The sequence below is a fragment of the Chiloscyllium plagiosum genome, unplaced genomic scaffold (assembly GCF_037043375.1).
Source record: "Chiloscyllium plagiosum isolate Xiang-an unplaced genomic scaffold, Cpla_swu_hap1 HiC_scaffold_6, whole genome shotgun sequence".
Classification (NCBI taxonomy): domain Eukaryota; kingdom Metazoa; phylum Chordata; class Chondrichthyes; order Orectolobiformes; family Hemiscylliidae; genus Chiloscyllium; species Chiloscyllium plagiosum.
Window position 1 is genome coordinate 106,694,567 of NW_028270144.1, and position 13,126 is coordinate 106,707,692.

At 42.0% G+C, this 13,126-nt stretch overlaps 1 protein-coding gene across 3 annotated transcripts in view; it reads left to right on the forward strand.

Annotated features, from left to right (window-relative positions):
• The first annotated feature begins 334 nt into the window (after positions 1-334).
• relt (RELT TNF receptor) overlaps positions 335-13,126 on the forward strand; it is a 70,393-nt gene continuing 57,601 nt past the window's right edge. For 2 of the 3 annotated variants that reach the window (XM_043692180.2, XM_043692183.2), the window contains exons 1-2: positions 335-423; positions 11,897-11,959. In XM_043692180.2, the coding sequence (XP_043548115.2) occupies positions 11,915-11,959 (45 nt within the window). In that variant the 5' untranslated portion in view covers positions 335-423; positions 11,897-11,914. Of the gene's footprint in view, positions 424-1,261; positions 1,332-11,896; positions 11,960-13,126 lie in introns of those variants that run through there. The other variant, XM_043692182.2, reaches the window with a different exon arrangement.

A 13,126-nucleotide genomic window follows, 5' to 3' on the forward strand; every position in this document is an offset into this window, starting at 1 on the left:
GGTGGGAAAAATCCAGTAAATTCCCACTGAACAGACAGTGAGTCACCTCACCAAACTGCTGCGAAGACACGGGGCTTGAGCTCTGAGGCTGTTGTGGCACAGTGGTAGTGCCCATACTTCTGAGCCAGGAGACATGGGTTCTGGTCCCACCTGTTCCAAAGAACTGTAATAACTTCTCTGAAGCGGTTGATGATTAAAATAGGTTTTTGAGCTCTGAGCTGGAGTATTCCCAGCCAGATTAGGCGTGCTGCGCGAAGACGTAACATAGTGGGTGCGGTTTGAGAAAGGGCTGGGACTCCCCGGTGACGACAGCCATTTACCAGGAACGCGGGCGGCTACAAAGCGTGTTCGAGACTCAAGCAGCGCCAGAGCGTGGAGACCGGGCACAGCGCGAAGGCACAGGGGCTGGAGGGACACAGCAAGGTGAGTTCCCTTAAATACATCCTCCTCTTATTGAGGTCGCAGTCACAATGCGTTAATGGTTGGGTGAATGAATGAAAATAACTCAAACCAACTACAGAATTCGAACTTGATTTGACGAGATGGGGGTATCATTTCATTGTAGACCGTGAATTGAGTGGTCGGCTGGAGGAGAGATTATATGAAGGAGGGTCCATACCGCCCCAGCCTTCACTGATTTCTCTCTCCCCATCCCTTTCAAACTGGTGAGTCTAGGCGTGGGGCAAGTGGTATGTTCGGGGCTGTCTTATCCCACAGCATAGTCCACCGATCGGAGAGTTTGGAAAGTACTTTAGACGGCGTCCTGTCTGGGAAAGGTCGGCCCGAGTTTGCTTCTTTTTCAAGGTTCAGTTGTTCCTACTTTTCCATTCTGACTCACGACACGGGAAGGGCTGGGGGAACGAGTTGCTGTTGCAACCTGCTTTTGACCCGTCGTTTAAAACAGGATTTACACGATCCAATGTCTGATGTTAATGGAAAAGGATTCGATTTCGCCTCTGAGAAACATAGGAGATTGAGTCTGTAAACAAAATTCAGAAAGTTCAGCCAGAAACTTGTTCTCAAACACGAAATCCAGCAAAGATATACTTTCTCAAAATAGAGAGAAAAAAGTGAGGTCAATGGTTTCGTTCCACTTTTGACCCAAGTGTTAAATCTGATTTCAAGTGCAGGAAATGCTGGTTTGACAGTAGGGGGAAAGAGAATGTAATTTCAGCTGAAGGAGTTGTCATAAGCACCGTCCTTCTGAAAGGTGACCTCTCCACCTACAAAGAGTTTTTTTTTTAAATTTCAGATGTCTACTTTTAAAAACTAAAACTGAGCTAAGGAAATAGCACAGCGACTGGCTGGAAAACACTTTGACACACCGAGAGGTAAAAATGATGACAGTCAACGAGGGCTGATTTTACCCTTTGGGGTCTTTTTCGCCCCTAATTTATCCGGGAGAGGGGATTAAATGATTATTGCGGAATGAAATGTCCAGGAGATTTGTTTGACTCGGTTAAACGTGCTGAATGACAGTTCTCGGAAGGACAGGAAGTTTGACGATTTTAGGTTGAAATAACTTCCAGGAAAGCAGTTTTTTTTAACCAAAGTCTCGGCGCTGTTGGAATTTGGTCCCGGTATCCGGGACTGAGACCCGATGCGGATCTCTTTGGTGACAGAGGAAATGCATTCTTCGCAACTTCTCTCTCGGTGTTAGAGTTGGGACAATTCTTTTACTGCCCGCAGAATGATTAATGTCAGACTGAAATAGACGCTTGCGGTCACAAGCATTGTCAGATGATGAATTTGAACTGACTTAAAAGAACGAAAATCAGTCCAAGTCCCAGTTGTTTCCTACTCCCCCTTTACCAGAGGTACCTTTACAGAGGACAGTGATTAACGGAGAATACTCGGCTATTTTAACTCATTTCCTTTGAGGAAGGAAATCAAATATACTTGCAGCTGGTTGAACTGAATGTAAGAAGATTAAACATAACTTCAGTTCATGCTTTAGATATACATTGGCTAACAGCAACACGTGGTTAAATGAACAGAAATGATTTGTCCCACTAGATTTACACTGTAAATTCTGTGTTAAGATCGAGCCCTCCGCTATCACCTGATGAAGGAGCGTCGCTCCGAAAGCTAGTGTGCTTCCAATTAAACCTGTTGGACTATAACCTAGTGTTGTGTGATTTTTAACTAGATTTACGCTGGTTACTGGTATTCACTAACCATAGTGTAAATTCCCCGCACTTCTGTACGTGACAGCTTGTTGCTCATTGGCTCTCTCAAACCCATCAGCACTCCCTAATTGCTTCAGAGAGCCAATCCAGTTTGAACATAAGCAAAACTTTTGAGAAATGTTCCTCTGGAAGTCAAGATAGAAAACAGATGCTCGAATAAAAAATGTCATTGTCTTACACCCCATAACTAACCCAGGAAAGGATTCTGTGCCGGTTCTAAGTTTCTCAAAACTAGAATATGAAGGTGAAAATGGATACTGGGTATTTGTAGAATCTGAAAATGTTGATCATTCAGATTGTTGCTGATTTGTATTCTAACTGGATCCTCGATATGTTACTGTATAGAACGGAACTGCATTTGTGACTGTGTATATATGATTAGATTAGATTAGATTACTTACAGTATGAAAGCAGGCCCTTCGGCTCAACAAGTCCTAACCGACCCCACCCAGACCTGTTCCCCTACACTTACCCTTTCACCTAACACTACGGGCAATTTAGCATGTCAATTCACCTGACCTGCACATTTTTGGAGTGTGGGAGGAAACCGGAGCACCCGGAGGAAACCCACGCAGACACTGGGAGAATGTGCAAACTCCACACAGAGAGTCACCTGAGGTGGGAATTGAACCCGGATCTCTGGCGCTGCGAGGCAGCAGTGCTAACCACTGTGCCGCCCACAATTATATGTAAAGAGATTTTATGAATAAAATAAATTTTGAAATTTAAAAAAAGTATCTCAACTTGCTATGGTTCCATATCATTTACTGACATGTTCTAACTAAAGACGATCAGACTTTTTCTTCATTCATGCATGAGAATTGGCCACCAGTATTTAATACCCATCCCTAGTTTCCCATGAGAAGGTAGTGGTGAACTGCCTTCTGGGACTGCTGCAGGCCACTTTCTGTTAACAGACCCACAATGTCCTTAGGTTTTAGAATTCTGACCCAGCGACACTGAAGTAATAAATTATATATTTTCAAGTCAGGATGGTGAGGGACTTGAAGGGGAACTTGCAAGTGATGGTGTGCCCCAATATCTGCTGTCCCTGTCCTTCTAGTTCAAAGTTAAAAATCACACAACACCAGGTTATAGTCCAACAGGTTTAATTGGAAGCACACTAGCTTTCGGAGCGACGCTCCTTCATCAGGTGATTGTGATCGCTCTGAAAGCTAGTGTGCTTCCAATTAAACCTGTTGGACTATAACCTGGTGTTGTGTGATTTTTAACTTTGTACACCCCAGCCCAACACCGGCATCTCCGAATCACTTCTAGTTCAAAGTGGTGACAGGTTTGGTAAATGCTGCGGAAAGACTTTTGGTGAAATTCTGCAGAGCATGTTGTAGATGGCCCACATTGCTGCTAATGAGTGTTGGTGGTAGAGGGAATGACTGTTTGTTTGTAATTGTGCCAGTCAAGTTGGATGCTTTTTTGTGGATGTTGTCAAGCCTTTCGTAAATTGTTGGAGCTGCGCTGATCCAAGTGGGGAGTATTCCATCACACTTGTATCTTGTTCATAGTGGACAGGCTTTGGGGAGTCAGGAGGTGAGGGACTTGCTGCTGGATTCCTGTATTCTGACCTGATTATGTATCCATGGGGTTTTTTTGTGGCTAGTCTAGTTCAGTTTTTGGTCAATGGTAATGCCCTGGATGTTGATAATGGGGGAGTCAGTCATGGTAATACTTTTGAATATTAAGGAGCTATGGCTATATTCTTTTTTCTGAGATGAGCTCTTGTGTGCTACACATATTACTTGCCACTTGTCAGCCCAGACTTGGATGTTTTCCGGATCTTGCTGCATTTCACTCTGAACAGCTTCAATATCCCAGTAATTGTGAATGTGGCTGAACATTATTCAATCATCAGAAACAGTCTCACTTCTGACTTTATGATAGAGAGAAGGTCATTGATGAAATAGTTGAACATGGTTAAGTTTGGGACACTACCATGAGGAGCTGAGATAACTAATCTACGACAACTGCAAACATCTTCCTTTGTGCCAAATATGATTTGAACCACTCAAGAGTTTTCTCTTGAGTTCTGTTGTCCAGTTTTGCGAGGGCTCTTTGACACACCACTTGGTCAGTTGAAGCCTTGATAGCAAGGGCAGTCACTCCCACCTCACCTCTGGAATTCATCTCTTTTGTCCCTGTCTGAACCAAGGTTGTAAGAGGTCATGAGCTCAGTGGCCCTGGCAAAACTCAAACTGAATATTAGTGAGAGGGTTATAGCCAAGAAAGTGCTGATTGGTGGCACTTTTGATGACTCCTTACATTACTTTACTGAGGTTTGAAAGTAGACTGATGGAGTGGTACTTTGTAGGGTTGGATTTCTCCTGCTTTTTTTGTGTACAGGATACATCTGGGCAATTTTCCACATTGTCTGCTAAATGCCAGTGTTGTAACTGTACTAGAACAGCTTGGCTAGGGTTACAGCAGGTTCCTGAGCACAATGTTGTCACGGCCCATAGTGCTTGCAGTATCCAGTGCATCCAACCATTTCTCGATATCACGAGAAGGGAATCAAATTAGCTGAAGACTGGCATCTGTGCAATAGGGGAACCACTGTAGGAGGCCAAGATGGATCATCCACTCAACATTTCTGGCTGAAAGTTATTGCAAATACTTTAGCCTTATCTGTCACATTGATATTCTGGGCTCTGCCATCACTGAGCAAATTTAGCTGTCACAGAGAAGTCTATATTTCCAAAGAACTGAAGCTTGACCTTAGCATGTGGCATAATGATTCTTTGAAGAATTCATCAGAAATCATATATAAATCCACGGTAATCTTGTCTCTTAATCAGGGCAGATTCTAACTCAGATTAAATTATTGATTTAGGCATTAAAAATGTTTAGAAACAAGAATAAACAATTAAATGAAATTGTTAAATTACCCCGGGCACCAATATATTAATAATTTGTCATGACTGAAATAAAGAAGCAGAAAAGTGCATTATTTCCAGATTCAGTCTGTTTCAGTGATTGAAAGTACAAGTGTTTGGAAATGCTGATGATGACACAATAGTATCTGTTTAGTATATGGTTTCACCTTATCTTATCTATTGGCAAAATAAACACTTTGGTCCTGCAGATGTTATTTACTATCTCCTGATGACCTAGAAGAGAGAAGAGCTTTTAATACTGTCCAGTTCAAAAAGAAATCATTTGCCATTATGTAATGAAGGAAGCAACACAATCACTTAGCGTAAATATAGTGTTTTAGTATTGAACCAAGCCATTGGTCCAACCAGGGCATGTCAACATTTACCTTCCATGAATAAATAGTCCAGATCATGTTTAACCATCCTATTTTCATATCCATTCAATGCCTTTTCTCTCAGCCATTTATGTCACATGTATTGATAGTTTTTTGCCTCATCCATTAACTGTGGTAGTGAATTCTATAATTGTACAGCTGTCCATATATGCATGTTCCTCTTACCCTCTGATCAAAGTCTCTTATATTCATGGTCCCTTATTCTTGACTGCTCAATACTTGGAAATTCTTCTTTTTGTTTTGTATAATTTTGCAAATTACTTTATATTGCCCTACAATCTAGACTGATCAGACCAAAACACCAGTTTACAAATATGTTTTTGCATCAGTATCACGAACAAGGAAACATCTCAACACACTGTACTCCACCCTTAAATCTTTCGTCATGCAGTAAAGATAGAACATTGCTTCCAAGAGCATCTCTGATTGGAGTGCTTAGTGCGCAGTTCAGTTCCTTCTTGGGAATGTGGTACAATATGTGACTACTCTAGTTTGATTTAAAATCATTCAAGGGATGTGGGTTTCACTGGCCAGGCCTGCATTTCCTGCCCCTATGGTAATCCAGGCTTTTGAGGGTGTGGGTTCAATTCTGCTGATAAATTTCAAATATAAACATTATCACAGTAATGGTGACTTAAAACCTACTGTAGTTCATTGTATAAAGTCGAGGTCCACTAATGTCCTACAGGGACCATCCTTGCGTGGTCTGGCTTATATGTGTCTCCATATAATGTGACTAACTCTTAACTGACCTCTAAAATGGCTGAGCACATAATTCATTTTAAAGACAATTCAAGGAGGTTAGCAAATTCCTAGCCTTATTAGTGGTGCTGAAAGTCCATGAAAGAATAAAGAATTAAAACATTAGCCCTTCTAGTTCATTGTTCAGCATTCCCATTGTGAATGGGGGGTAGTCGTATTCAAAACAGATTTTGTAATTCAGGCCTTCAGTAGAGGTTTTGCATAAAGGAAATATTATCACTGTTAATATCTAGATTACCTTATAGCTCAGTTCTAGTGTGCTCTAATATCATTTGTTGTACGAGGCATCCTGTGATACACAATGCTGAACCAAACTGGATTAAAGTCATACACACCAGAACAAAATTGCTGGAGAAACTCAGCAGGTCTAGCAGCATCCATGGAGGGAAAACAGAGTTGAATAGTTCGACTCCAGTGACCTTTCTTCAGACTCAGTTCTGAAACAGTTCTTCAGAACTGTATGCGATGCTCAGACAGACAAAACTGAAACCAATGATCAACTTGGAACCAATGCACTGATAGTTCCTAAACTGTAATATCTTTCAGACTATTTATACTGTCAAATAAGGTACAATCAAGGGGACATGTTATGTACACTTAACTGTTAAATTAGATTTGTTTGAGTTTTTAACTCAAAGAATCATTAGACAATGGAATGCCACAGCTTTAAACAAGGGCATTAGCTTATCCAGTTTGGCCTGATTTCGTTCTTTGCTTCAGCAACAATAAGTTAGTATTGTAACAAGCCTGATCCTGATAACAGATTTCAGTAACTTCATTGCAACTGTTGGTAATTGGATTTTTCTGTAGTTATAGAGTCATAAGATGTACAGCATGAAAACAGACCCTTCGGTCCAACTCGTCCATGCCGACCAGATATTTCAACCGAATCTAGTCCCATTTGCCAGCACCTGACCCATATCCCTCCAAAGCCTTCCTATTCATTTACCTATCCAGATGCCTTTTAAATGTTGCAATTGTACCAGCCTCCACCATTTCCTCTGGCAGCTCATTCCATACACGTACCACCCTCTGTGTGAAAAAGTTGCCCCTTAGATCCTTTTTATATTTTTCCCCTCTCACCCTACACCTGTGCCCTCTAGTTCTGGATTCCCTGACCCCAGGGAAAATACTTTACCTGTTTACCCTATCCATGTCCCTCATGATTTTATAAACCTCTATAAGATCACCCATCAGCCTTTGACGCTCCAGGGAAAACAACACCAGCCTATTCAACCTTTTCCTACAGCTGAAATCCTCCAATTCTAGAAACATCCTTGTAAATCTTTTCTGAACCCTTTCAAGTTTCACAACATTCTTCCGGTAAGAAGGTGACCAAAATTGCATGCATTATTCCAAAAGTGGCCTAACCAATGTCCTGTATAGCTGCAACATGACCTCCCAACTTCTGTACTAATGCTCTGACCAATAAAGGAAAGCATACCAAACGTCTTCTTCAATATCTTATTTACCTGTGACTCTACTTCAAGGAGCTATGAACCTGCACTCCAAGGTTCCTTTGTTCATCAGCACTCCCTGGGACCTTACCATTATGTGTATAAGTCCTGCTAAGATTTGCTTTCCCAAAATGTAGCACCTCACACTTATCTAAATTAAACTCCACTTGCCACACCTCAGCCTATTGGCTCATCTGGTCAAGATCCTGTTGTAATCTGAGGTAATCTTCGCTGTCTACTACACCTCCAATTTTGGTGTCATCTGCAAACTTACTAACTATACCTCCTATGTTCATATCTTAATCATTTTTATAAATGACAAAAAGTAGTGGACACAGCACTGATCCATGTAGCACTCCACTGGTCACATTATCTGGTTTCTCTTTCCTTGACTGTTTTAAGTAATGCTGTGACATTTGCAACCTGAATCCAGAGAGTCTTACATCTGCCATAAGTATAAAAAACTTGTCAGTTTTGATTACCCTTGCAAATTGTTTTTTTTATTCTCTTTGGGCACCTTTTAATACTTGGTATCTTGTGTAGTTTCCCAGTCTTCGGATTTCTTTGTAACTTCGTAAGCCTTTTTCCTCAGCTTGATACTGACCCATGCCTCATTTGTTGATCATGGATTGTTTAACGATAGAAGTGGTGGCTTTCATTTTAAGAGCAAGGACCTCAACTGTATTGGATCATACAAAGCACCTCTTTGAATGCTTCCCACTGTTAGCAGGTTTACCCATTAACACTTCAACCAAGTTTACTCTAATTAATTTATTTCTCATCCAGTGGAAAGTTTATCTTATTTAAACTGAAACCTTGTATTGTGATCCTCCTACCTTCTTCGCCTCATGATGTAAAGGCCCCAAGTTGCTGCAGGAGTAAATGCAACATTTTCAGGCATTAGTTGGACACAACCCTGCATTTTTAATATTGACTTTGAGCTATATATTGCCAACTATACCAATGAATAATGTTGCTGCAAGAGAAACTGGTCAACTAGGAGTGAATGGCAAACAACTGTCTCCTTAGTCCATCATCGTGAAGTGAATGGGGCAAGGATTGAGAAGGAACATATAAATTTGAGTGGCTGAATTAATTGCCAAATCTGGTAATGAAAGAGAGGGAAAGAAAAATTGGATTGAGTGACAGAAAGGGATCAAAAAGGATAAATAAATCCTTCAATTTTAAAATAAGCACCGATTAAAGCCTTGCATCGTGTCAAACAGGCTCCTTGTATCACAGCTGTCTGGTCCTAAGTTTTATGTGTATTTGACACCGTGCGACATTTTTGTCTCATAAGGTGATGGCTTGCATCATGGCGATTGCCTTTGTGTGGCGTATACCCTAGTGTATCTCAAGAGCTCCACTCTGGGATGGTAATCCCGTCTACATTTGCTGCCAAGGAAGATTGAGCTGAGAAGGAGCCGATTCTGTTTTCTCTGGGTCCTCTTTATGGCCAGTTGAGCTCTTCATTTCGGCACATCTCTACTAATGCCCTTCCAAACAATCATCCTCCAGATGTCATGGCTGTCAGAGACTGCCTCCTGTTTTGGATTAGTGGTGCTGGAAAAGCACAGCAGTTCAGGCAGCATCCGAGGAGCAGTAAAATCGACGTTTCGGGCAAAAGCCCTTCATCAGGAATACAGGCAGAGTGCCTGAAGGTTGGAGAGATAAATGAGAGGAGGTTGGGGGCGGGGAGAAGGTAGCAAAGAGTACAATGGGTGGATGGGGGTGGGATGAAGGTGATAGGTCAGAGAGGAGGGTGGAGTGGATAGGTGGAAAGGAAGATAGGCAGGTAGGACAAGTCATGGGGACGGTGTTGAGCTGGAAGGCTGGAACTGCAGTAAGGTGGGGGGAGGGGAAATGAGGAAACTGTTGAAGTCCACATTGATGCCCTGGGGTTGAAGTGTTTCGAGGCGGAAGATGAGGCATTCTTCCTCCAGGCGTCGGGTGGTGAGGGAGCGGCGGTGAAGGAGGCCCAGGACCTCCATGTCCTTGGCAGAGTGGAAGGGGGAATTGAAATGTCGGGCCACAGGGCGGTGTGGTTGATTGGTGCGGGTGTCCCAGAGATGTTCCCTAAAGCGCTCTGCTAGGAGGCGTCCAGTCTCCCCAATGTAGAGGAGACCGCATCGGGAGCAACGGATACAATAAATGATATTGGTGGATGTGCAGGTAAAACTTTGATGGATGTGGAAGGCTCCTTTAGGGCCTTGGATGGAGGTGAGGGAGGAGGTGTGGGCGCAGGTTTTGCAATTCCTGCGGTGGCAGGGGAAGGTGCCAGGATGGGAGGGTGGGTTGTAGGAGGGCGTGGACCTGACCAGGTGTGTCTGCCTCCTGTTCATCAAGGTCAACATACGCTACCTTTGTATCTCCTTTTGCAGAAGTTCTTGTTTTTGAAGTATGGACTCCCAGAAGGTTGTGATTCCGGGGCTAATTCACCATACAAGAGGTATCTGCTCCGCAAATGCTGCAATATCATGCTGTTTAATACTTTCAGTGGTGAGCCAGACACAATAAGTGCTGCTTGGCCATTAGCTTCGCAACAGCAACTATTGGATTTCCATGTTTAATCAAGTTAATGCCTTGTCTGAAGATGATGTACTATTTGCACATAAGTAATAGGAAGCATCATTAGCCTGGCATTACTTTGATAGGAAATTATGGACAATGAGCACATTCAATCATATTATGTGGCTATTTAGCTCTGTAAATTTCATTTGTGTTAAGTTTTCAATGCCAAATCTGGCACTTCAGTGCTGTACAGAGGAAGTGCTGCATTATCAGAGGTACTTTATTTCAAACAATAAATTAAAATGAGGAGCTAAATGTTAAATAGTCTTGAGAAATGGCTCAAAGAAAAATTGGGCATTGTTCTAAATAGTTCATGAATAAATCAGTCACATGCTGAGGTGCATGACATTTAAAAGAAAAATCCTCTGACATTTCCCCTTCCTGTGGGAGTGATAGCTCACCCTGAGTTGTAGGGCTGCCTTCACCAGCTGAAGGCTCACCTGGTGGACATCCTTGACTCTTCTATCAAGCGTGTAATCCAGACTAGAGAGCTGTTGGAGAGGAGAAAGACTGTCCGAACAGGAAGACAGGAGGGAAGCAAAAATGCTTGTTGCCTCCTCCATGCACTTGTTTTCTCTTATCATCTTCAAATTCTTCAAACTTGTAGGCCATTTAGTATTTCTGTTTTCTTTTTCACGTGTCATTCCCTCTACGTCCGATCCTGTTGGACCACATGCCTATACTGGATGTGAGACTGGGCTGACCCGGTGTTCTTACGTTCCCACAAACAGCTGAACACGTTTGAAGGATAATGCTGAGTTTACTTACGGATATCCTAGAAATTAGTTTCATGTTTTGAGTTCTGGGTGAAGCTGTGTGGCAGGTGTGCCTTATAAGAAAGTGACTACATATGAAGTTTCAATCAATGTTCTCACTAATTTAGATATACATCTGCTAATTGATTAAAAAGTCTCATTTGCACCTTTGGGCAGCAGTGCTTCAGAATAAAAGCTGCTGATAGTTGTTTGTGACTATTCTATTATGTGTTTCACATTATAGCTTTGCAGCCAGCAATGAGGGATTTTCAACCCATGAGCCAGGCTTGAATCCACACAAGGTGTTGCAGATGAAATGATGTGTGAAAGTTGAGGGGGATTCCTCCACACTTGGTCTCATACTGCCGGCTCCGATTATTTCTGGAGTCTGATTTGATTCATTAGTACAGTTGGGTTTCACCATTTCGGGAGAAGGTATTGCATTTCAATTCCCAGCCATATTCAGTTGCCAGAACACTGTGCAGTTGGGAGTGGGGAAAAGCAAAAGAAGCTTAACAGACAGCAGAAGAGTATGCAGTCCATGTTTCTCAAAGGATGGTAGAGAATTCCATAACAAGATAGTGATAACACGTTTGAGAAGAAAGCCTACTGAGCTTAGCAAGTCACCCATTAATTCATGTCTTGCATTTTCTCTTCTCCATAGCTACGTTCGTGTCGTCAATCTTTGCCATACTGCTGAACAAGGAATGTGGGCAACAGAAATACTAAACTGTGATTTAAGACATTGCAACAGCTATCCATTGTGGTCTTCCATCAGACAAAGGCTTGTTCAAGTCTGTCCCTGAGTGCAAATGATGCTTAAATGGATGCTAATTGTCTGTTACTGATCTTTCATTGAACCTTTCTTCTCATCACCAGGGCTGATGCACACTGAAGATGAAGAGGAGCCTCTTTTCTTGTGCATTATTCTGTTATGTCACTGTAAGTATCTGCTTTGACAAACAAATGTTTCAGCATTGACCATTTCTATTTGATGCACTGGTTGGGCAAATACACAAGTTCAGCCTTTGGCTGAAGGCGAATCAGCTCATCAGGATTACCATTATGATGCATTCTCAACTCAGATTATATTGAGAACATTTGAATTTGTTTTAGTTCTGTGAAAATGTAGATGTATAGTTGAAAGATTTGGAGTGTACAACATAAAAGAAATGTTGAGAAGAATAGTTTTGTGTATCTTACCATTTGATAATGTGGAGGTGCTGGTGTTGAACTGAGATGGACTAGGTCAAAAGTCACATGACTTCAGGTTATAGTCCAACAGGTTTATTTGATTTGGAGGTGCTGGTGTTGGACTGGGGTGCACAAAGTTGAAAATCACACAAACTGTTGGACTATAACCTGGTGTTGTGTGGTTTATTTGAAATCACAAGCTTTTGGAGGGCTGCCCCTTTGGCAGGTGAAGTGAAGAAAGAACCCAGGCATGGGCTTTACAATCAAAGAGATAAAAAGATCATACAGATGGTGAGTGGAGTGTCAACAGGACAAATAATAGGTCTCTTCAGGTAATCAAGAATGTCAAATGATATGAGTAAAGTGTCAACAGCTGAACAGTAAGTGAAAGGATACCTATAATCTGATTAATTGAGGAGGAGAGGTATTTACAAAAAATTGAAAATAAAGTGGTGCTGGAGACAAACTAAATGACCTGAATAACATGCTAGGTGTAAAATTTGCATGCCAAGGATATAACCATAGTAACAAGTAAACCAAAGCTGTACAAACTAATTAAGGTAGAGAAATCCTAAGTTATCAAAGTGATGGTCAAGACAGGGCAGTAAGGAAGATTTTACAGTGTGGTGGGGTCACATGTAGCACGGAATGAACCCAAGATAACGGTTTAAGCCGTCTTCATGGGTACAACACTTGGCTTTCAGTTTCTGCTCAGCAGTTCTGTGTTGTTGTGTATCTCAAAGGCCGCATTGGAGGACACTTACCCAAAGATTGGAGGCTGAATGTCCTTGACCACTGAAGTGTTTCCCGACTGGGAGGGGGAACATTCCTGTCTAGCAATTGTTGCGCTGTGTTCATTCATCCATTGTCATAGCATCTGCTTGGTCTCGTCAATATATCATGCCTCGGTGCATC